The sequence below is a fragment of the Aythya marila genome (genome assembly GCF_965140915.1).
Source record: "Aythya marila genome assembly, chromosome: 19".
NCBI classification, from domain to species: domain Eukaryota; kingdom Metazoa; phylum Chordata; class Aves; order Anseriformes; family Anatidae; genus Aythya; species Aythya marila.
The window spans coordinates 9955373-9979713 of record NC_139060.1 but is presented as its reverse complement, the minus strand read 5'-3'; the positions used below and the strand labels follow the sequence as shown (position 1 = coordinate 9979713).

The 24341-nt window shown below is 44.3% G+C and overlaps 2 protein-coding genes across 3 annotated transcripts; one reads left to right on the top strand and one right to left on the bottom strand.

Moving 5' to 3' along the window:
- Position 1: 1 nt before the first annotated feature.
- MORN5 (MORN repeat containing 5) lies at positions 2-13319 on the bottom strand. Of its 2 annotated transcripts, XM_082775863.1 has the most exons (6): positions 13260-13319; positions 13036-13183; positions 12769-12880; positions 11858-11989; positions 10953-11007; positions 2-128 (listed from the first exon to the last, which is right to left on the bottom strand). In XM_082775863.1, the coding sequence occupies exons 1-6, from the start codon at positions 13304-13306 to the stop codon at positions 125-127; spliced, it is 498 nt and encodes a 165-aa protein (XP_082631989.1). In that variant the 5' UTR covers positions 13307-13319; the 3' UTR covers positions 2-124. The 2 variants fall into 2 exon arrangements, with proteins under 2 accessions (XP_082631989.1, XP_082631988.1); XM_082775862.1 differs by lacking the exon at positions 10953-11007 and having other exon boundaries at positions 36-128.
- Positions 13320-13408: 89 nt separating this feature from the next.
- NDUFA8 (NADH:ubiquinone oxidoreductase subunit A8) lies at positions 13409-15508 on the top strand. Its single transcript, XM_082775762.1, has 4 exons — positions 13409-13503; positions 13581-13744; positions 14608-14773; positions 15247-15508. The coding sequence occupies exons 1-4, from the start codon at positions 13453-13455 to the stop codon at positions 15382-15384; spliced, it is 519 nt and encodes a 172-aa protein (XP_082631888.1). The 5' UTR covers positions 13409-13452; the 3' UTR covers positions 15385-15508.
- Positions 15509-24341: the final 8833 nt, after the last annotated feature.

Sequence of the window (24341 nt, the reverse complement as noted above, 5' to 3'; positions counted from 1 at the left end):
GAATCAGATTACCTGCTTTAGATTATTATTGTCTAGCAAAACCAATTTTCATTGTTTAGGTTTATGCCCAGTTGTTTCATCCTCAGCTTTCCGGCAGGTCCGAATGATCCACTCATGCTCATCATCATCTAAAAGGGAGAGAAAGAGAAGGCCAAATATCACCATTTCACACCTGCTTTTTGCATTACCAGGGTCCAGCTCAAACAATTTTTCCTTTGAGGAAAAAAATATCCATTCTTAGCCATTGGCATCTCTTAGAACACATTTTTGTTTCTTGAAAAGATTTTGTGCTGTTGTGCTGGAATGTGTCAAGGCAGGAGACACTGAATACATGGCAATGATTCTGAGTACTCAGCTATTTGATAGGATTAACATGGGCAGAACTGAAATTTATGCTCTTTTTGGAGTTTTTATGACCATTTACAGGAAATCTGTTGAAAATATCAGAAGTGAAGTTACACATTTTTGAATACTATGTCTGCATTGCTTGTCAGGTTATGAAAAGTGAAGGTAATGAAAAATCTACAGTCAAAGCCTAAGTTATTCTCTTCCAGTTTTTCTTTCGGTGCTGTTTTTGAAATGTACATTATGATCGGTATCAATAAGTTGATATAATACTGATGGGCATGTTATAGATCATCTTCTGTGTCCCTTGTTAGTATTCATGTCTGTCATATTCTCAGAGAATAACAGTGTGAAAAGAAAAAAAAAAAACAACACAAAGATAATGTAGGAAAAAACAACTGTCCAGCAAAGTTTGAATAGAAATTGTGTGTATGATTACAAAAAAATAACGTGGCAAATATAAGTTGTGGCTTCTTTATTCCAGGGACTTAAACAATCTTGTCTTCAAAAACTGTTCTGCAGACTTTTTTTTTTTTCACTTGCTTAGGGGAAAAGTGATCTGTCTAGTAGACCAGGAAAAAACAAACTTCAAAAAGCCTTGGGAAAAATCAAGGTATTGCTTAAAACAATACTTGTATTTATTTTTGTATAAATGAAATATATTAGAGCTGCTTCTTGTGTTTACCACTCTCTTAAGAAATTCACATTATCTGCTTGTGACACGTGCTTCTCACTTGCTTCCTCCTAAACTATAAGCTTTTGTAGCAGCCTTTATTACCTGAAAGCCCAGATGGTTACAAGAAAGATGGAGCAGAGGGAGCTGTGATTGTGGTGCTGTGAACACCACTTGGCATAGCTCATGGTCCCACCTTGCACAGCTGAGAGCCCTGCTCAGTTAGGTCAAAACAGATCAAGAAAGAAGAATGCTGCTTGTAAGGAGTCAAATTTTCCTGGAAACCTTTTGACTGGGGAGTTGTACCTTTCAGCTAAAGTGACATGGTAGCATTTTGAATGTAAAGGTAGGAAGGTCCTGGGAGTGCAGCTGTGCTCATCTCAGAAGTGAATGGTTGCAGAAGGGTATGTGACAAACTAGTTCTGATGTACAAGAGTGTTCAGGTATGTGCCTAAATCTCAGTGACTCCAGTGGGTTTTGAATCAAGTCAGCTTTGTCTCTTTATTTTTTAATTTTTTTTCCTTAATGCTGCCCTTCCCTATTTCTCCTTTCTGTTAAGTGAGCTGAGTGCAGGTCTTCCCTTCTCATAAGGTGCTGCTCACAAGGAGCTCTATTGGCATCCTAGTAAAAGCCTGCTAGAGTGAGGTCTGTGTCAAAGCATTCACCCCTTGTCTAAATGGCAGCACTTGTCTGACACCCTTGACAAACAGTAGTCAGAAAGCTCTGTGAATTTCAGGAGGATTTTCCTAGAAGCCACTTTCCCAGTCTGGTCTTTGCCTGCAGCCACTGGTCTCTAGTCAATGTGTCTGCTCGTGCCCCAGTGACTGTGCATGGGGTAGAAAACACCCCTGGACTGCCGTTGTTCCAACAGCCCAGGCTGTAGGTTTGCTTTAGTGACTGAATCATTTTGATAGAGTACCTAAGTACTGGTCTTTCTGTCGCGGACATGATACCTCTTTCACTCTGTGTTATTTACTTTGAATTGAAAGGTCTGTAACAAAACACCCCATTTATGGCACATTTCTTATTCAGGCACAAACTAGGAGAAAATAAATGCTGGGAAATAAGCTAAAAAGAAAATTAAAAAGATAAGCAGTGAATCTTGCTTACAGACCACACAATCCTTACACAGGCAGAGATTCCATTGAGGGCTGCAGCAGGAATGCAAATGTGGTCCTTAAGCTTTCTTAAAAACAACATCAAAGCCATAATCAATGTGCTGGCTTTTGTTCTATGCACTAGGTGTTCCGGCTCTGTAATGATGCGATCACGTGAGCCCAGGCTGTGACAGACGTTGTCCAGTCCGGGTATCTCTGCGGTTTTAGCTGGGATCTCCCTGACTAAGAAAAATAGTTTATCTGAGCTTGTAATAATCACAAGGAAATGAAACTTTGCCTATTTCCATCACAGTGAAGGAATAAAAAAACCCTCCACATGCTACACGTCAGCACTATCTAGCTCATATTTGGGTAATGATATAATTGGCTCACCAAGTACTAATCAGTTCACCTTCCTAGTGAGAAATCTGTTGTGGTCACACAACAGCATCAGGGCTATAGGCACTAAGAAAGGCAGATCCTACTTTTGGCTTTGTATTATGGATTTCCACCACATCCTTGCTTTGCCTAGGTTGTTTCCTTCTGCACTCGATATTTTCATGATCTTCTAGGAAAGCACACAAGGCAGATTGTGGTAGGGATTTTAGCCTTCACAAACCAGTCTCAAAACATCTCAGTACATGTAGGAATCTGAGCCCAGGCAAATTAAATTCATGTTCATAAACACTGCTTAACTTGCATATAGTTTAATCAGCTGCAAAAACTGAATGAGCTATATGAGTTTCAACTTTATACAAGAAAATGAATAATAGATGTAATGACTTCATATTCAAAAAATAATCTAAAGCAAATCCCAGAGATGCCATCCAACCCAAGCACACTGCACAACCGCTCCTTGGTCTAGGTAAGGGGAAATGAAAGCTTTGATCCAGCATAGCTAGAAGAACCACAAAACCAGACATCAGAATGGCTCCAGGGCTAGCTATGTGAGAAGAGGCAGAGAAATATTAGAATGTAAAGAGTTAAGCTATGGTAAAACATACTTTTGCTACACTAAAGAAGACTGGTTGATAATTACTGTAGTTTTAGGGCTATTTGAATCAGTGCAGCTGCAACCTCTTCAGTAGTAACCCCTGAAACAAGACAAACTGGGTTTATTGTACTGAACAAGTCTTAAAGCTCCTCCCTGATTGTTAGTAATTGGCAGCAATGGACTTAACAGCCTCTTGACTACCCTTTTTACACTCTACCTGACTGTGCAGCTAACAATTTAAATCACAGATGCCGATCCTTCTTTGTGGCAGCTGCTTGTTAACTACACGTTCCTCTTTTTCTGTCACTGGCTGCTTCCATAACCCTGCAACACCAGGGTTAGATTGGAGAATCACATTTCATCAATATTTAAAATGGAATTAAACCTTGAAGTTTGATTAATGCTACCAGATAGTGAGTTGTAATTACTATTTTGCAAATTGCGATTGTTTGAATATGTTAATATGATTGTCTAAGCACATCTTCACCTTCAGAAGTAATTTTCCCTTTAAAAAAGATTTGAAAAAAATACAAACTCTTTAATCAGTGGTAAATTATCACCCTGTGCACAATTAGGTAGTATGGGGTTCTTCACGTTGTGCACTGAATTTTGTGTCAGCATATTTATCTTTACAAGTTTATCCATTTTTTTTAGATTTTCCTCAGTAGAATATACAGTCATGGAACAGACTTTGCTGAAACAGGACTAATGTTTACGTTTGAAGGTAAAGAAAACAGCTTTGGCTGAAAATTTTATTGCAGTCTGGTGTCTCCCTTTTCAGTTAGTAAACATTAACAAATTATTTATTCAAAAGTTAGTGAAATGTAACAATCATTATCATGACATACAACTGAGATCTTCAAAGAGAGAGAGACTGAGTTAGATCTTAATGGATGAGCTGTTAGAATACACGTAAGCATTGATTGATTCTTGTGAATTATTTCCTTATGCCTCAATCAAAAAAAATCAGTTTTTCTACAACCCACAAGATACATTTTGAATATTGTGAGCCACATCCTCAGCCAGCCCAAACTGAGACAGCTCCTCTTTAATTTATATAATTAATTCAAGCTGTTTTCATAAGCAGGCCCAAAGCATATGGGGCCAACCCTGGTAGCCACCTGCACAACGCATCCCCAGAACACCGTCTTTCCCCAGTGGATGATTGCCCTGGGGTGGAAATCCTAGTGCTCTGCTATTAGACACTGCTTACATGGTCAGCAGGTCAGTTGGGACAGAGAATTTTTAGGCAACTAAGACCCCGTTAAGCCTGTTGGTCCTACTGTGTTTCTGTAAGTAGCCGTTTTTGTATTAATTCTTCTTAACTACTTCTTTGCAAGTTTCTTCCTTGTTCTGAGTGGCTTTAGGGGAAGCTGCAAATAGCAGCAAAATTCAAGCAGTGCCTGTCAGAAATGCTGCTAGGTATATTCCAAGGTAGGCTCAAACTGCATCCCCCTCAAAACAGTGGATTTGAGCTCAACATTTCTGCAAAATGAAACCATTTGTCTAATTTCCAATGTTCAGCTAATAGTGGCAGAAGAGACTTCCCCAACTACACACTCCATTTTCTCTCTCAAGGGGGATTAGAAACAGCTGAAAATTCAGGGTGGGCTTGCTTCAGGGTGCTTCCAAAGGATGGCTTGAAAATACACTGTAATTTAGGTGCATTTAGTCTTCCTATATTAAATGCATATTGCAAAGTTTAGAATGATTTTCTCCTAGCTATCGCATTTCTGTATTGCTTCTGGAAACCTCAGCTGTGAGAGATTTCTTGGGACTCTTCATGCTTAGGTGTATGCCGTGATGCAGACTGCCAGCAAAGAGCACTCTTATCTTGCAGGCTTCAGGATTTGCCCTCTACCTAGTGCTTCCTCAGGAAGCCACCCAGAGGTGCACAGGAGGATGCACTGCATTGAACCTAGAACATTTAGTGGCTCACCCAGAGGAGAAGCTACACTGTTCACCTTAAAAGCCTTCTGGTCTGACTGTGTTAGGTCTTCATACTGCACTTTGCAGCTGTATGTGGTTCTGGTGTCTTAAAGGCTTTATCTACACTGGAGGCTCGATGTGCTACCCCAGCTGCACTCCAAAATTCAGATCCTTGGCTCCTTCCTCTGCCCAGTGGCGAGCTGGGACCAGGCACGAGTGTGCATCATCCTTTTGTTCTCTCTTGCTGCTGTTCAAAGCCGTGTGAGCCAGGAGGGAAGTAGCTGTGCCCTGAAATGTCCCTCCATCAGGACGACTGGAGGCTCACAACACCCCTGTAGCTGTGCAGTCACGGCCGTGTGTCAGAGCAGCTTTCCATGAACACGGTTTGTCAGAGCGGGTGTTTACAGTAGACAATCCTTGAACTAGAGCTGAGTTTCCTCTCTGTTTGTAGAGGGCCAAGCACACACAGAACATTGTAAACAACAATATCAGTTAATTCTTTCACATGCCTGACTCCTCCCATCACCCGCAGTGCAGTTTATCATGTTCTTCCACTGCACAATTACAATCATATGTGATAGCATCTCAGCCATGGATTCTGCCTGGCACACCCCTTTCATTTCCACTGCCCCTCTGGGTCCCTAGCACCACTTTCCTTACTGTGCCTGACCTCACCAACATCAAGGCTGGCAAGAAAATGGAAAACATGTTTTCAATTAACCTTTGCTTCCACCCACAAATTCTCACCCTTCCATTTACATTTAATTACTGTAATTCCAAAATGGCCCAAAAATGAACTTTCCATGTCTTGTAAAACTTGTTTGCACATGAACTGTATAGCTGACTATAAGCGCCTATAAGAACTGTGTATAACCTGTCTAATGGATTCACAATGGGATGGCTAGCACACAAACAAAGTTGTTTTTCTTGGCATGCCACTATTTGGAACTGAGATTTTCACAGTTTTCAAAACGATAAGTATTTTAAGACCAGGAAACCACAAGGAACAACATACTTGCAAAACCTATAGCTACTGAAATTCCTGTAATGACTTGTATCATGATGCATATATTAATATTATCATTGCTGGTTATAGTGTTGAATATAAATCATGTTGTTTCATAATCTATTTTCCTGAATGGAAGATATTTTATATTAAAACACAAAAACCAGATTTAATATAAAAATATTTTCTTGGTTACACAAACGAGGGGGCTCCAACTATGCCTGTCACCTGAATAGACATTGATACAGAGAAAGACGTAAGTATGCATTTTGCAATGGCATTCAAAATGTGCCTAATCTTAACACGTCTATATAAAAAGAAAGGAAAAGAGCAGACAAAAGGTAGGAGAATCAGTCCAACGTTAAAAAAGGTGTTCAGGGTAGAATAATAAAAGATATGAAGCTACTTCTCTTAGGAGTCTGGAATCTTCTCTTTAAGCAGACTCAATTTCCTTCTGCCATCTTCTCTCCAACATTCATTCTCTTGTTGTACCCATTCAGCCATCTCCAGAACGATATGTGCTGATGTTCTGCCTCTCTGCCTCCTAACATTTGGGTCCTCAACTAATTTATTTGTTGAGCACTGTGGATTATTTATGTCCAAAGCTCTCACATCAGGCCAAAAGCCACCTATCTAAAAAAAAAAAAAAAAAGTAGGAAATAGGCAAGAGACACTTGGAGATCCAGATGAAAGTGTTATGATAAAATTTCTAACCTTCCTTGTGGTGTAATATTTTTCAAGTTTTCTTACTATCACAGAAGCAATGAGTCTGGAAAGCAAGTACCAGAAAACTGCAGTTTTATAGGAATGTTGGCAGAACAGCTATCCTAGGACTAACTGCAAGGGCAAAAAAGTATATGGGGGATGGAGGAGACAAGACCAAACGGTGAATTTGTATGGACTTGTGTAGAGCCTAGAGGGTAAAGAAAACAAGCTGAGTGCAGTGGCAGAGAGACAAAATACTTATTGCAAAGGTGTTTTGGAGGAATTTCTATAAAACAGGCCAGAAAGATGGGTCAGCAGTAGTCAGAGGAGAACATGAGAAGGACAACAGCTTCAGCTGTTGGAAGAAAAGCAAAAGGCTTCTGACTTTCACATGCTTGACTGGTGTAAATGGAGAGTAGTATTGGCTCTCTATTTTACTAAACCCCTTTTTCAGAAATAAGTTTGCTAGCCAAAGTAAAGAGAAAAAGATCAATGGAGAGCAATAAATGGCATTTAACATAAAAATACATGAAATTTACAATTCAGTTAACTTGTCAAATGTTAAAAAATCAGCAAACAATAGACACAATTTGTTTTGTTCAGAGCCCAGAGGTAGAGACCAAATTCTCTAAATTAATTTCTGCAAAAGCTGTTTTTTTTTTTTTTTTTTTTTTTTCAAACAGGTCTGGATCCTATTCGTTGTAGAATATACTGATTACCAACTATTTTTAAGAGCTTTACACAAACATTATTTCTTTTGTTGTGTGAAATGCAGAATCAGCCATCTGGCAAATGCCCCAGAGCTAAAATCTTTTACATGACATATAATTCAAAATGATTAAATATACAACAGAAAATAGCTATAGCATTGCACTTAAAATAGCATGAACTTTTACTGCCGATCAAAACTGATTTCTTTAGCTTAACAAGTATCCAAAGAACAATTATTTGAAGAGCTTTTAAGAGTTTCAATATGTAGGAACTAAACCTCATCTAAATTCAGTATCTTAAGTCAAATAAAAAAGAAACAAATGTACAAAAGATTAAATGGTCCTGTGTTATAAGTAGACATTTAAATCTATGGGAAGCTAAATTCATTCGAACAAAAATACTATATTCCCTGTGTATGTGTATTGCTGAGGCTTTCCTCTCCACTGCTAAGGGCATCTGCCAAAACAACTCTTACATTCTTAGGCAATGACTAGGGACTAGCCTGGAATCAGACTGTTCATCCACTCCCTCCATCATCAGAATGGGCAATTTCAAAGAAGAACAGGGAATAAAGCTCAGTGCATGATCCCTAACTGCAGTCAATCTTTTTTTTTTTTTTTTCTTTTTTTTTTTTTCTTCCCTGCACCACAGTCAACTATAAGTTAAACTTGCTGTCTTTTCTCCAGAAATACTCCAGGCCTGAAAAATTGCCAGGTCCTCATCCCACACCCAATTCTCCAGTAGTTTATGAGAAAGAGCACGCAAACATCTGCATGTATTTGGGGTACATGAGGGTAGGTACAGAAATATTACCCTGCGTAATTATTGAGTGGTTATGGCTCTGTTTCTGAACTACATTTTTCAGACAAGTCAAAGTCTACTTTTCTCAGAAAGCACTTGGTGCAAGTCACTGCTGAGCCTTAAGACAAAAAAAAAGTCTAAATGTAGATTCATCTCATGGATTTACATACTTGGATAAGCCTGAAATGGATGAATAGATCTCTGCTGACTTTCAAAAAAAAATTGCTTCTAAATTCTTTCAGACCAAGCATGAGAACCTTCATGCCAAGGTAACAACGTGAGGAAACTCTAAGGCCATGATTACTAGAACTTAGAATTAAAATGTGTTCTCAAACTTGCCTGTGGAGTTGGGTCAGCCTCAAAACCAAGGAACCTTGGATGTCCTAAAACCAGTCTTCTTAAAACTAGAATAAAATTATATTCTTGAGTCTTGACCTTTTCAGGTTATAATGATTCCTGAAGCAGCAGGACTTTCCCTGCTGCTTTTTATGAGACTTTCAGGCTTGTAGAAATCCTAAGCTGATTGCTGGCTGGCTTGGGACTGCAGCAATACCAAAACCACTCCTCCTAATAGGCACTTTTCCTTGGTTTTCTGGGCCTAATCCTGCTCTTAGTTACACGTATATTAATTCAGATACCTTACTGAGTTTAAAGTGTAAAGTCAGATTCTGGGTCTTCCTGTTCTTGATCTTATATGAAGAGATGCACATATTTCAGGTAATACTGGCTGCAGTATAGAAAGCTACCCTATGCACCATATTCATACTAATTAAGCCTAAAAATGGAACATGAAAATAGAAGCACAAATATTATCATGCTCTTGCTCTTTGTAGTATGATGTATACTATTTAACCCAGCATCAGGGTAGGTGCAGGAGAAACATCAGTTTTCATCAGAAGTATCTTTGCTTTTCATCAGGAGAAAGGTGACTCAGGCAATCTCCTATCATCCTTTCCTCAGGAGAACAGGATTTCTGTTTCTGACAGTATTTTCTCTTTGAAAGTTATGGGCCTCTCCAATATTTGTGGGCCCTAAAATCTGAATCATTTCTCTTCTTGTACCTCCCTGCTTTGCATTAAACATAACGTCATATATTTCCTACTTTTCACTGGAAAAATGGGAAATCTTCCCATCTTTCTATTGACCAAACTCGTTCACAAAGATGCCAGGAGTCCAATTTTTTTTAGGGGGGAATACTCAGAGTGAAACAGGAGGCTAGTCCCAGAGCCTACTCAAAATAAACAACGTATCTTCTTACAAATGAGTATTCCTATTCTTATTTATGTGTCCAATTTTGTGTACTTCACAATACAAGAGGAAAAAAAAGAAAAGATTGAGGAACACATGAGGAATCAAGAGAAATTTGAGCATCCCCAAGGAAACGGAGGTTTAGGGATGGAGTAATAACTGCAAGATTGCAATGAGAATTTGGAAAACTTTGCTAGATAAAAAGTATAACAAAACTGTTGCTGTCATTTCGTTCCCTGGACCTGATTATATTTTCATGATGGGCCTTTGCACTGCTTTAACTGTAAGAGCTTTAAGTAAATGAGGATCAGACCTCCATGCTAGTGAAATGCAAAGCTTGCCAAATCTAACAGGAGTCTCTACGGTACTCTACAAACACTCATCCTGACAAAGAAGCGGTGGAAGCAAACTCAGTAATTTCAAATGGAGTCTATTTGTTTCTCTTCTGGAATGATACCTGGATGCTGCCAATTTGGCAGGAAAGCCAGTGCCAAGGCAGTATGCTTCCTTGCCCTGTTTCCCCAACAGCCAAGAAACAATCAGCAATTGCTTCATAATAGGGCCAGGGTGAAAGGTGAGAACTGGAGTATTCTTAAAGCCTGCTTTCAGACCTGAGGAAGATAGTGTCATTTTGGTAAACCTGTCAAGCTGTTGTAAGAACTTCCTGAATGCTTCCTACCATCTGCTTTTGATGCTTTCAAGACTTGGCTGGAAGCCTGGAGGTTTTCCTGCTCCTTCCTGCCCAACCTATAATGGAGTAATTCTGGATCTGTTCCCTGTCATTCCAGCCTCTTCCTCAGTTTCTTCTGCTTACAGCTGGGGTTTTTAATTTTTTTTTTTTAAACTGCAGTGGCCTTGTGCCCTGAATCATCTCTCCTGGGGCAGAAAGAGTTCCTCTGATGTTGAACAAGTGCCGGGTTTTTCAATTGTGTTCATGTTCTTAAGAGGAAGGGTCTGGCCTACATGACACATTCCTTCTTCACGCTCACATCAACAAGTTTAACTGTGTGTACACGGTTCTCAATGGAACGGTCACACAAAGCACATCCCCCAACAACTCTGTCGGACTGCATGCTGTGCTGGTCTGGTCGGTGAATATTGATTGATATAATTTGTAGAGTTTGAGATAAATGTCATCAAGGACAATGAGTTCAAAGAACAGATTAAAAAACAATAAATTGAATTCCAAGGCGTTCCCTCCTGTACTAATCTGTGTAGGTTCCTGTGTTTTTGGAAAGCATGTTGCTTATCTTCCTCATCAGTAGGCCCACTGCATTCCAGTACTTTGGATCAATGCCATTTGTAATAATCTAGATCAGTTTTTATTCAACGTTTATAAAACAGGCCATGTATCATAGGGTATATTTTATAGCAGATGGTATCTCCAATTCATTTAAGCCCCCTCCTTCACTTCCCTCCTCCAATATCACAGTGCATACTTACAAAAGCTCTTGAAAGTAGAGCTGAGCAGATTTTTTTTCAACAAATAGTAAATTTGCTGAAAAATAGTTTCCAAGAAACAAAACGGTTAAACTGCGGCACACTGAAACTGAAATGTTCTGTCTTCTAGAAATACCATGTCTTCCAATTTAGATGTTTGGGGAATAAAAAAAAAAAAAAAAAAGTGGGTGGTTGCTTTGAAAAGCATTTTCATTAAAAAAAAAATAGTAATTGCAGTTAAAAAAGGGTGATAGGTTAAATAAACAGAACACAAAGCATTTGCTTCAGGTCATATTACATTTTTGAGTTATCCCAGTGTCAACCATTTAGGAATCTTCTGTGTGTATTTCATTTGAAAAATTTCTCAATTTTCCTCAAGGTTTGTTAATTTGAGGACTGATCCACAAGACCTAATATTTGCCAGATTCTACTCAAAACACACACAGCTCTAGAAGGTGCCAAGAAAGTTTCCTATTCAGCAAGGCATTTAAACATAGCCCAAAGACCCATTTAAATAAAGTGGACTGTTCTAACATTTAACGATAAGCACATACTTAACCTCTTTGCTGATCGCAACAGAGTTTATTCATTTTCAGGATCAATGATGTACATCTTAGTGTACAGTCCCTTTGCTTGAGATTGTAATGGAAGGGATTGATTTTCCTGATATTAAGATATTCAATGGTAATAAACTTTAGGTATTACTTCACTGTAATTTTGCAAAATATAATTTGTACAACTCTGAGGAAACATAAATAGCTGATAAAATTAAAACCTAAGAAATACTTTAGCTCAGTGATAACAGGACGCAATCATGGACTTTTAAAAAAACTTCAGTTTTAATCATATATCCTAGAAGATAGGACAAATACACTTACTGAAATTTACCTTACAGAAGTTAATCATACCTGTGTTTCTCAGAAACCTCAGTTTGTAGTCAACGACAATTCTGGTTTCAGGGTTATAGAATCCATCACCACAGTCGTAACATCCTGCTGGGATTTTTCTAGGAGGATCTAGATTTGTAAGCTGAGAAATGCCTGAATTAAAAACAACAACAACAAAGGATTTGCTTTGTTTTGTGTTGTTTTTTTTTTTTTTTTTTTTTTTTCTGTATTCATGCCTTTGTCTAGATAAATAACAAATGTTACATCTCCATAGCATTTGCTATACAAACAATATAATTGGTTTACAACAAGTTTTATAAAACATTTTTTTCAATTTTGCAGATGTAGAAAATGAAAATGGAGGAATTATGCAGAAAATTTATGGGGTAAAAATATAGCATTTTGATTTCCTCAAAGTCCTGTGACTCAGACCACTATGCCAACATTACAAATATGACTCCAAACTACAGAATGGGGCCAGGAGAGTCTTGCTGGCCTCGCAGAACTCCTACGTGTCATCCCTAAAATATTCTATTTATAAAGGGTATTTTATGTATTATGCTACATGTTTCACTCCCTTGTTCCTTAGAGATCTTTTTGTGTTTTTACTATGGGCAAATACAGTTCTAAAAGTCTTTTGTGGAAATACAGACCAGACACACGCGTTCATGGTGGTTCCTGCTAAAAAGCTATGCAGGGTAGGTGCGTTCAAACTTTATTTGGTGTTTGGTGCTTGGGTGTTAACTGCTTCTGTTCAACATGCCTGTACTGAAAGCATGTGTTTAATGTAGGGGAAGGTGGAATCCATTCGTTGGGGTATGGCGAGGCACTGGTAAGGCCGAAATCAACCACACGCTGCGGCTGCACGGTGCCCGTCTAGAGGAACTCTAGAGCTCGGCTCCTTGCTCAGGACCACAGCCGGGGTTTGGTACCTGCGGGCTTGAGGCCGGAGCAGATTTCTGTGTAGAACCTCCTGTCGTAGCCGTCGCAGTAATGCCACTTCTCGTCCTTGTACTCGAGCCCATCTGCGAAAGTGTATTTCCCCTGCCAACACAAATGGGGGGTTACGGGAGGAGACTGGGGGGGGACAGAACAAACTGGGGGGGACAGAACAACCGTGGGGGACAGAACAACCGTGGGGGACACGGGACGAGCGCCAGCGCCCCACAGCCGCCCCCCAGCCCCGGGGATCCCGGTACCTCAGCGGGCACCCCGCGGTGCCACACCGCCTGGTATCTGCCGCCGCCGGGGAAGAGCAGCACGCCCTCGCCGTGAAACATCCCGTCCTTCAGCTCGCCCCGGTACTCGGTGCCGGTGGGCAGCGTGTAGGAGCCCCGTCCTTCCATCCTGCGGGAGCACACGGGGCTGTCAGCGAGGAGAGCCCCCCGGCAACACCCCCTCCTCTTGGCCCCACCGCCCCCACCTGCCGCGCACGGTCTCTCCGCAGTAGCGCCCGCCCGTCACCTCCATGGCGGCGCCTCCGTTGTCGCCATGGCAACACCGCTGGGGCGGCCCCGCGCCGAGCCTCCCGCGCACGCGCCCTCCCTCCCCTCAGGCGGCCGCGCATGCGCAGTGCCGGCCGGGCGCTGAGGGGAGCTCAAGGAGACGGCGCCGCCATGGCGGGCGGCACGGGGCTGCCCTCGCTGGAGGAGCTGGAGGTGCCTGAGGTGAGTGAGCGGCCCCGCGGGGCGGCCCCCCGGCCCCCGCCCGGCCTCCATTGCCGCTCTGCTCCGCCCCGCTGCAGGTGAGAGTCAGCTCGGCCGTGCTGAAGGCCGCGGCCCACCACTACGGCTCGCAGTGCGACCGGCCCAACAAGGAGTTCATGCTGTGCCGCTGGGAGGAGAAGGACCCGCGGCGCTGCCTGCGCGAGGGCCGCCAGGTCAACCAGTGCGCCCTCGACTTCTTCAGGTGAGCCGCCCCGCAGCCCCCTCCCGGGGTCTCGCTGCCGCTGCCCGGCTCCTGGAGGCACGGCCGGTGCCCTTGAGGAGGGGCGCAGTCGCCGGAGAAAAGGTTGTGCTGTTATCTTATTATTTGCATGGTTAAATCTCGGGTTGTGCTTTCCCTCAGAGCTCTGTGGGCTCAGCTGCAGGGTGAGTGGCTCCAGGGATTCCTCAGGTTAACAGAGGAAGGCCCTCAGGGGTCATAGGCTTGCTGTTTCTGCACCTTGCAGCTGTGTTATGGGATCTAGGAAACCAGCCTAAGTTTTACTTCATCTGTCCTGGGTTTTGTATGCATGCTGTTAGAGAAACTTAGGTTTGAAATCGATGTCTTGTGACAAAAACATAGGGCATGGCATGTGTTGGGATCTTGGGCTGCTGGTAAAGGGCTGTGTTAATTAGCTCAAAGTTCGTCCTCTTCCAGCGTAGCAGCCAGCCAGTAATCAAAAACCTCTGTCCTAAGTGTGTCTTCTCAAATTTAAGATTTTCAACGAATTTGGAAGTAGCGCATGTTATACAACGCTTCAATATGTTACCTAGCAAAGCAAACACCCGATGTGGGGGAGCTGTGTACATCTACGTAGGAAGAACACCTTCCGTGTACTGGTGAAGTTATCATTATCCCTACTTGTAGCTACAGTGCTACAAACTGCAGTGGTGTTGGTACAAAGTTCTGTTTAATGGTGCTTTAAATACTGACTTCTGAAGTTTTTAAGTGTTCTTGAGAACAACTACAAAAAACATTTTAGCACAAGTTGAGGCTTGAATGAATAAGAGAGAAAACATTAAAACTACAACAGTTGCTGAACGTTTTCTTTCTGTGTTGTCTTGCAGGAAGATTAAGACGCACTGTGCAGAGCCATTTACTGAATACTGGACGTGCATTGACTATACCAACTTGCAGGAGCTTCGTCGATGCCGAAAGCAGCAGGCAGTGTTTGATAACTGTGTACTAGAGAAGTTGGGTTGGGTGAGACCTGATCTGGGAGATCTCTCTAAGGTAACTTCCTATCTTTTGGGTTGGATAGCCAGGTTCTTCTTTCCCTATGTGCATTTTTCCGGACCGGGTCTCAAACTTTCCACACCTAGAAGGTGATGTATGAACTCAACACTGGAAAATTGTGGATTTTACTAAGTGCAGGACTCTTCTAGCATTCTGTAGGGTTGGGAGTGAATGCATTGCTTTCATGGAGGACCTGCACTTTTCTCACACAATTCTAGCTAGTCTTGTTGCTTCTTCTTATGCAGAGACTTTTTCTTCAGGAGTGAGGCTGAGGAGGAATTACAATGTAGCTATGAATAAAATGCCCCTCCTCTCTGTTTATTTAAAGTACTTTGCAGATAGGAGCTCTTATCAGATCAATGATGTATCCCTAGTGTGGTTTTGTGGTACCTCCATTAAATTCTGACTTAATCTAGCTTTTCTGTTAAATGCTGTAAGGAGTTGTATCATTCCTTTCTTTTTCTTTCCAGGTCACAAAAGTGAAGACGGACCGACCTATCCCTGAGAATGTCTATCATTCTAGGCCTAGACCAGAACCAAATCCACCCATTGAAGGAGAGCTGAAGCCTTCTCCATATGGCAGTAGGCTATTTTTCTGGTCCTGGTAAAGTGGGCAAACTATCCTGTAATTAAAATGCAAAGATACGTTGCTCTCAAATGTAAATTGTTCAATATACGTTGGGTATAACTTTAAATGTAATGATTAAAAAGAAAAAACAAACAAAAAAGTTACATGGCTTAGTGGATTTCTTTAAACATATTTTTAAGTGACTATTTTGTATGAGTATCTTCCTGTTCTGTGCTATGGTCTCTGCAGTCCTATAGCCTTTGGGACCATCTGAACACAGTGACATCAGTTTCCTAACGGTGGCTGCCAGGCCTGTCTGAGAGGCATATGAATACAGCCTGAGTCTTTGGCCACTGCTTTAAACAATCAAGATGGTGTGTGGCTTTATTTGCTTATTGAGACCCCTGTCACTTGCATCAAGCAAGCTTTAAGCACAAATAAGTCATTCACGTCTTCCCTTACAATCTTACAACTAATCATGCTGCATTTTTTCCAAGATACTGCTTCTGTATAGATTTTTACCTAAAACCTGTCTTGGAGCAAGACCTTAGTCTTGGTGGTTTTGGATAGATATGAGGTCAGTGCTGTTTCTGATATACAGATCCTTATTCTAGTGGCCAACTACTTAGATCTCCCGCAGATAGGTTAGCTGCTTCCGTTGGTTTTTAATGGCCTGATGTGAGGGGCTTGGGGCAGATCCTTCCTGTAGTCTCACCGTGATTCTTTCTGAGGGAGGAGTAAGGCTGCCGCCTCCAGCTAGTTTGCAATATCCAGAAGTTGCATGTTTCATGGATCTAGTCTTTCCTCTGCTCTTCCCCTTTAATAGCAAGAACCTTATTACAAAGGTCAGAAGAAACAAATGAACTTGTTTTCACAAAGCCATGTGCAGTTCAGCTTGCTCTAGACCAGATGGTGTAGTCTGAACCATAGCAGGCTCAAATAGTATTTTGTTCCTCGAATAGACTAGCAGTGAAATCAGGATCTGAAGATTTACCATCCCCTTGTTTGGGGTAGGATTAAGTTGTAATGGGTCTGTAGCTGCAGCATATGTTTCTGATCCATGGAGCTAGAGGGAAAATTGTATAACCTTTATCTAAAAATAGCTCATGTACTGTGTGGCTGATGGGTTCTTGCTACTTCTGTTTGGGTATGTTGACTGAAACTCAGCAAGCAGGTGCTATGGCATACATGTTTGCATTTTAATGCCCGTATCATGCAGTCTTAGCGCCTCCTTGTCTAAACCTTCGCAGTTTCTCCTTCCAGATGACTGCCAGCATTTCAGAGCAGCAATGTATTTCTGAAGAAAGATAACCTCTTCTCTAGAGATTGAAAGCTTGAGGTCTAATTACATTCAGCTGAGTGAGTGAAAATGAAGTTTGGCCAAGCAGAGGAACCAGTTTTAGGGGGATGTTAACATGTATCACATCTGATCTCTGTGCTGACCCATTCTAACACTTAGGCAAACCTTCCAAAAGGCTTTTTAGATACTACGTATTGTTGATAGCTATTGTCAGCATAATGTATGAAATACTGCAGTGCTGCATAGGCATTCCCATAGTCAGTCCCTAATCATAATTAAAAAGCATTTTCAATTAAATTCATGCTGAACAGAATGACATTCATAAATGTGAGGGGATGACATTTTTTAAACAGCCTCTTACAAAACCCAACCTTAAATTGGCTGGTACTGTAAGGAGGAAAAAAAAAAAGGTGACTTATGCTGCAGTCTCAAAGGTTTAAGATTGTTCATCTTTCATGACAGCTGAATCTACTACCTCTTGGACTGGAGGTTGTTGATCCTATAATGATGCATTGATTATGTTTAAAAGTCAGAATTAACTGCTTGCTTAGGTTCCCACGTGAGTTTCGTGCAGGGGTGGGAAGGTGAATGAACAAAAGAGAGCAGCAGAGGGGGACAATGAAGTGATCATAAAGTCAAGTAGAACTCAGCTGTACTATGAGCACTTCTTTCATTAACTTCTTTGAGATAATTACTTCTCGTCTCCATCTCTTGGCTGAATCTGCAAAAAAGTCTTGCCAAAGTTCTGTTTCTTGGTGCTTTGGACAGTGCCTGTATGTAGCTATTTCTGTTCAAAATTGTGTGGCTTTACTCAAGCACAGATCCCCCTTTGGAGCTGTAATGTTTTTTTGGAAACTTTAGAACAAGTGAATGTCAAGATTGAGTAAAGACCATAAAACTATTTTTGAGGAATGTATCCTGACATTTTTTTGGCAGATGGAGAGCAGACGCACACAGATCCAACACAGATATTTTACTGGCAATGTGAGAAGTGTTATTTGTTATGTTGTCGTCTCTAAGCTCTGCCAGAGCTTCTAATCACATGTGAAATTAACAAAATTTCAAGCCAATGTCATGCTAGCTTGCCCTGCACCATAGGCTGGATTAGGCAGTACCTGCTCCCGGTCAGATTATGGATGGCAAGAGAAAAATCATACTGCAATTTCTAATCTTAGTAAGGGAGGAGTGCATTCATTTCTAGCCCAGCTGTTACTGGGTGGCACTAGCATGACAGCATTGTTCCACGGGGAATGGCCCCCTCCATGATACCTGGCAGTTTGATAAGCTCTGATCTCAAGTGGTTCTGCTTAGCTCGCAAGGCAAAAGGACTGGAGAAGGTGTACCGCTAGCCAGAAAGACCAGAAGCCTGACAGCAACGCCCGCTCTGCTTACAGCCACCAAATTGTTCATCTGAGAAAGTGGTGGAAAGGAACTGATTTTATTCAGCTCTCCTAACAGTTTCATAAATCTGTTGTATGCCATTATCACTCCTGTAAAAAAAAAAAAAAAAAAAAGTCAGTTTAGGTGCAACTAGCCTTCTGAGCATGCATAAGCTGAGATTTGCTCAGACAAAGCCATTCACAAATTCTTCCCTGCCTTCAATTGCAATATGGTTCTAGAATGGAGCTACAATAAATGAGATGGATTTTTTTTTGCCCATTCATAAGTAACGAAAACCCTTCAAGAACCTTTACCTTCAGAACAAGGATACTTTGCGAATCCAGAGAGAACGATTTGGAGTTGGAGATGACTTTGTAAAACCCTTTTGAAAGCTTGCTGTGCACTTTGTACTAGAAGTATTTTGAAACTAGAATCCATCTGGATATTAATAAGAGATTTGAGACTCCCTCTTGTGGCTGCTTTAAGCTGGTCTTGGGCATTTGTGATGAAGATTTTGCCATCATGCAAGTCCTAAGGCTAATTCAGTATTGCTAATAGAAACTTGATAATTGATTAAAGATTTCTCTTTGCTACGAGCCTCACTTGAACATTGTCTCAACTTATTTTTTTCTACGGGTGGAAAAAAACTCTTAAGTGAAAAGAGGAAGAAAAATTGGTTGAAAAGTTCTGATCACCTCAATTACATTTGATGTGAGTTCAGGAAGTTAAGACAGCTAAAGTAGATGGAGGTTGTTGGGAAATCCCAGTGCAATTTCCATTTGCTTCTCTGAATCCAGAGAAGAGGCGTCTGTGGCACTGCAGAGCGCAGGATGGTGCTCAGCCCTGAACTGCTGGGCCAGTGTTAGCAGTGGGTGACAGGCAAACACAGGAAGCAGGTTAATTGCAATATTTAACTTCATGTAAAAACCCATTATTTCTCTTTATTCTATGAGGAATGGATGTGACCTTAGCAAATGGTCTTAATAATGTAACCTTGCCCTCCTGTTAATAATTTTATGGCTGTGCTTTTGCATGAGCCCTTCTGGGTGGGGTCTCGATGTAACTGCTGTGAGACACCTCCTGTGTGGCTGAGAGTGGTCCGAGTAGTGCCTTGGCAAGACGAGCTGAGAAAATACAGCCCAGCAAAGTGGAAGCAAAAAGCCTGCAGTGTTATTTTGGCTGTTAAGGCAGTAAATCAGCCCAGCAACCAGCTGCTGTGCCGGGGGTGGTTCCTGAGTACCAGAGGCACGTCAGCATCCCTTTGCTTGGCAGTGCAGGGGTTATTCCCTTTTTTCCATTTTTTTTTTTTTTTCCTGCTTCAAAGGCAAGTTTTTCCACTCCCTTACACACATTGCAAAAGCGTTGGCAAGGCTAACGTGTGCACTGGTGCAGGTTCCTCCTGTGTGTGGTATCTGGGGTTGACAGCAGCGGTACTGCATTGCCTCTGAGCTCTGAGTCTGCTCAGCTGGTCGCGTGCCGCTCCAGGCTATTGCGGGGCTAGGGCACAAGCAGTTGGTGGGAGTGAGGAGCTTTGCTGCATCTGACTGCATCCAGGAGTGAGGGCTCAGAGAAAAGAAATAAGAGCATTGGATAAGGTAAAGGCTCCTCTGTCTTGCCTGCATCCCAAGCATCTCGTTGCTGCTGCCCTCACTGCTTGGGGAATAGCTTAGATCACGTTTGTCTGCGTTTGCCTACTGCAGATGCCCAAACAAAAGGATTCCAACCTGCGTGTTCTTGTGCTCTTGCCTGGGCTGGCAAATGCGGATGGTTCAAGCGAGTATTTTGTTCACGCTGTGTTCTGCTGCACAAAATAGTGAACAGCTTTTGCTGTTTTGATAGGGTTTAAATTAATTTCTCCCATCTCACCAGGGGAAATGAGGGCTGGGAAGAATGGCCATGCCTGTTGCTTTGTTAAGCTTGGCTTTGGCTCCGATTCTGGCACTGAGAAGGGAAATAAAATACAGGGGAAGGGGAGCTTTCTGAAAGAGCTACGGGTCTGCTCCCAAGTTGATAGGTTAAAACGTATAAAACACTGACTTCGAGGCATTGCTCTAATATTTGTAAAATCAGCGTGGCAGCTCTGTTAAGGGCTATGAGTCACCCCGAGGGTGGTTTAGTCCTTTATGAGCAGTAGCGCAGCCTTCTGCTTCCACGCAAACGGGAGCTAGCATTTTAATGGAGTCAGAATTACCCCTTTGGTTCGAGCACCGTCTGACCTCCGCTTTGTTCGCGCTGCCTCCCGTTCCCAGCTGTGCGGAGCGAGCCTGACCCATCTTTGTCTGCGGGAGAAGGACTGGACGCAGCCCGTGCAGCCCCATCAGCGCCAGCCGTGGCGGCTGCAGCCGTTCCCCCGCTGCTCTCCGCAGGCTCCCGTGCCGGGTCCCTGCCCGGCAGCTCCCGAGGGACACGGTCAGGTGTGGCCCGACTTGGCTGCAGTTTGCAGGAAGCCGCTGACAGCAGGCCTGACCCCGGCCATGTGCACGCAGCGGGAGGCTCTGCCTGTCCCCAGGCGCGGCCTCAGGCGCTCGTGGCAAGCCTGCGCTCCAGGCTAAACAGAGGAAGGTGAGGGTCAGCAGCAGAGAGCTCTGCCCAAGACTCAGGAAGCACATTTTGGCAGAGGAAAGAAATACAATACAAGCAGGGAGGGAAACTCAGCTTCCATCCAACCCCCTCCAAGAAGCTTTTGGCTCCCTACAGCTGCCGGAGTCTTTACTATCAGTTATTGTGCTCTTTATTGTTACAAGCTCTTGTGTTTTTTCTGCCTTTTACACCAGCACGTTGTGGAGGGGAAAGAACAGAGCGATCTGGGAGCGGTGCGGTCTGCAGGGCAGAGCCCTGTGCCAGGGGACAGGCCGCCCAGCTTCCCCCTGCTGCCTGCCGCTGCCTCCTCATGTGGCCTTAGGATGTGCTGCTTCCCTCTGGGCCCTGGGGTGCTTCTACCGACACACCGCCCTTCACTTGTTCACCATCCCTGCCCTTGTAAAATGCTTCCAAGGGGTCTGGGGCAAAGCTTTGTACTGTCAGGGCAGCCACAGGCCCACCGCTCGCTGCCCTCCTTCACCGGAGCAAGCAGAAGGAGCTGTGCCCAGCCCTGCCCTGGCCACTCAGCCCCGCAGCAGTCAGCCCCCGTTCCCATGCAGATGCTGCCCGTGCTGGCAGCAGTGGGAGATGCAGTGGGGAAACCTGTGCAGGGACCCAAGGAGCGGCAGAGCTGGCTGCAGTAGACATCCCCAGCGCGCAGGCAGCACCAGCACGCAGTGCTCAGCACTTGTCCTTGCAAACCCTGCTCTGCTCCCCATCATCACTCGCTTAGAGCCTTTGTTTCTCCTAACCATGAGTGAAACCAGTTGTGGGATTTCGTGTTAAGGGCATGACATAATCAGAGTCTGGGAATTCCACTGGAGGAATCCTTTTGAAGATTTACTAGTCTGGCTAATTACAGTAAAACTCTGAAGGTGCTGCAGTCTAAATGATTAACAGTTAATAAGTGGAGGTTTCTGCTTTCTTGTACTTTCTTTGCTACGAAACAAAACAGACCAATTCTGGCTACGTCACTAGCGGTTTCTTTTAGGAAGGAGATCTGCCAGAGGCGTGCTAACAGGTTTTCACAACTCCACTGTCCATCTCTGTTGGTGGTAGCAGATCATTCAATTAAAAATGTAAGTCATTTCCTTGCTTCTTTCTATGTTTGTTGTTTCTCTGCCTTTCTTTAAGCTTGAGTAGTGACAACAGCCTGGAGGATTTATCTGCTGCTTGTTGACATTTTCGCTTTCTGATGCGCATCCTTACATTACCCTGTAGAGTTCAGGCCATCTCAACCACAGAGGGATGGTTTAAGGAAAGGCACCCTTAGAAAATACCTCTTCCATGTTCCTTTCCTCCCAAAATGCCCACATTATCAAAACACTTAATAATTCTTAATTTTGATTATCTACTTCCATGTATAGCCCATTTACCTGTTATTGCCATTAAAATATTTGCTCTCTGTGCCAGCATCTCTATCATATTTTTGATCAGATGTGTTGTAGTAAACCTGCCGTGTCTCATCCTCTGCCCACTCCACCTCTGAGCTCCTGCAGACCCACACCTGCCCACCTTCATGTCTCCATCCTCCCACCCGCTCCTGCAGCCTGCAAGGGCTGCCCTTGTGCCATGGCTGGGGACACCCTCAGCTTGTAGGGGTGACGTGGTGCTGCTTCCGTCAGAGCTGTTTTTCCAAATCAGGCCCTAAATTTTCCTGTGCCACCTTCTGACGTCTGCACAGGGATCTGGAAGTGGCGCTGGGTGCCTGGGGGAGAAGCGCTGCCCTTTGCCTGCTGCCATGGGGCGAGGCGCAGTGGGGATGGAGCAAGGGGAGTGAGCAGCCATGGGAAGGTGACGAGAGGGGCCTGGGCTGAGCTGGCAGCGGGTGCATGGAGATGGCAGCAGGACACCCAAGAGACTCAGAAGCAGCAGAAAACCTCGGTGACTGCAAACCCCATCTCAGGGCTTGCTTCAACCACCACAGTCCAGCTGCCCTGCACATCCCTGGGGCAAGAGGCCTGAGCCTGGGCACTGCCGGAGCCCCGTGTCCCCGGTGCTGCCAGGTGGCAGCCACCACGGAGGATGAGCAGCTCCCGCGGTGCACCGCTACCAGGTGCTGGTGCTGTGCTGAGCCGCCCGCTGGTGAGCTGTGGGTGGCTGCGCTGTCGTGTGGTAGGCAAAGTGCTGCAGAACAAAACTGAATTGAAGTGATTCTTTCCCTCTCCCCTTGGCCTGCGAGGAAATCTTTTTCCATTTACTATAAAACATGGCCCTTAATAGTGCTGAAGTGTTCTATGTATTTTAAATAAACATGAGTGGATTTGAGCCCAGGAGGACATGAAAGAATGCAGCGTTTGCGGGGTACCGGCCCGGCACACATGTCAGCAATTTGGCTGCCTTGTGTACTTTGGCTTTTAAAAAAGCATTTAAAAGTAAACAAATGAAGGAAAATCTGGCAGCTGGATTTCAAAGTAAATTGCTTTCAGCTGATAGACCCCGTTTCCAGCTTGGTTGGGTAGTATCAAGCCGTACACATCCAGCGAGAAGAGCAAGCGGCCAAGGAGGCGAGCGGGGGTGGGAGGGAGAACAAAAGCAGGGAAGTTCTGTGGATTTAATTCTTCCATTTCCTTCCTTTGCACCAAACACTCCCTGCCTGTCACTGCCCTCATGTCAGACGGGCAAGCTCAATACTTCAGACACCAAATTGCACTCTGCTGTCTCCCAGCCCCTGCTCTGCTGGGGCTCGCTGCCTCCTCCGGCCAGGCTGGGAGCATCACACTGGGATCAACGCTGTCCCCATGTCCCCTCCAAGAGGCACGGCAAGGAATCTGTTCTCTCGTCCTGGTGTCCTGCCGCCAGCCCCGCAGTGCAGAGGGGTGACCCCCACCCACGCAGCCCCCGGTGCTGCCAGCCCCAGCAGGCATCGCCCCGCCGGCGGGGGAAGCGGAGCTGGAAGCGGCAGAGATAACGCAGGCATCAGGAGCACGGGCTGCGGCGAGGCCCTGCGCCTCCGGAAGGGTCTGGTGTGGCCCCGAAGGAGGAGACTCAGCAAATGCTGACAGATAATAACGAGGTCCCGGGCTGGACAAAGAGGGGAGGTTGCTGAGGTCACGCTTTGGCTCAGCTTCAGGCTCCTTCTGCTTTGACTCGCGTTTCCTCAAGTTTATAAAACTTTCTGCGGGTTGGTTCGGTGGAAAGGGCAGAGGAAACCGGTGGGTCTGCAATGCTGGCAGCCTGGGGCCGGGGCCGGGCTGCTCCACGCACGCAAAGACGACGTGCCCGGGGCTGTCCTGCTGGCACCGATGCTGCGATGCCCCCCTGGGGGTGTAGGGCCCTGCAGGCCCCCAGGAGCAGCGTGAGGCTTCAGCAGGAGGAGGCAGCACAGGGACAGTGTCCCTGCAGCTCTCAGCATGCTGCTCCCTGCTCCACACTGCAGGATCCTTCTCTGTTCATGGCTGAGAACACAGCTCCATGCAATGCTCCCTTTAAGGGTACAATTAATCAGAAAGGCTCGCTCTAATGGTTTTCCTCCTCCCTGTACCTCAGTAAACGGAGTCCCTTCCCAGCTCCCCTGGCAGTGCTGAGGTGCTGCCAGCTGTACCCCACAAGGGAAAAACGTGGCGAAACCTTCTGGGTGAGAAACTCTGAGCGCAAAAGGAGCTGGGGCTGAGGCAGTGCTGTACTGCCATGACGGGAGCCAGCCGGGCCGGCTGCGCTGAGCCGCAGGACAGCTCTCATTATCCCTTGGCACAGGAGGCCTCTGGCACCAGTGCTGGGAGCTGGCAGCGCCCACA

Excerpts from the sequence above, each read along its gene's own strand:
- MORN5 (XM_082775862.1), bottom strand. The coding sequence starts at position 13,306 with ATGGAGGTGACGGGCGGGCGCTACTGCGGAGAGACCGTGCGCGGCAG. Across the intron at positions 13,184-13,259 it reads GGAGAGACCGTGCGCGGCAG|GATGGAAGGACGGGGCTCCT; the intron begins GTGGGGGCGGTG and ends GTGCTCCCGCAG. Across the intron at positions 11,990-12,768 it reads CTCCGGCCTCAAGCCCGCAG|GCATTTCTCAGCTTACAAAT; the intron begins GTACCAAACCCC and ends TTTTTAATTCAG.
- NDUFA8 (XM_082775762.1), top strand. The coding sequence starts at position 13,453 with ATGGCGGGCGGCACGGGGCTGCCCTCGCTGGAGGAGCTGGAGGTGCCT. Across the intron at positions 13,504-13,580 it reads AGGAGCTGGAGGTGCCTGAG|GTGAGAGTCAGCTCGGCCGT; the intron begins GTGAGTGAGCGG and ends GCCCCGCTGCAG. Across the intron at positions 14,774-15,246 it reads ATCTGGGAGATCTCTCTAAG|GTCACAAAAGTGAAGACGGA; the intron begins GTAACTTCCTAT and ends TTTTCTTTCCAG.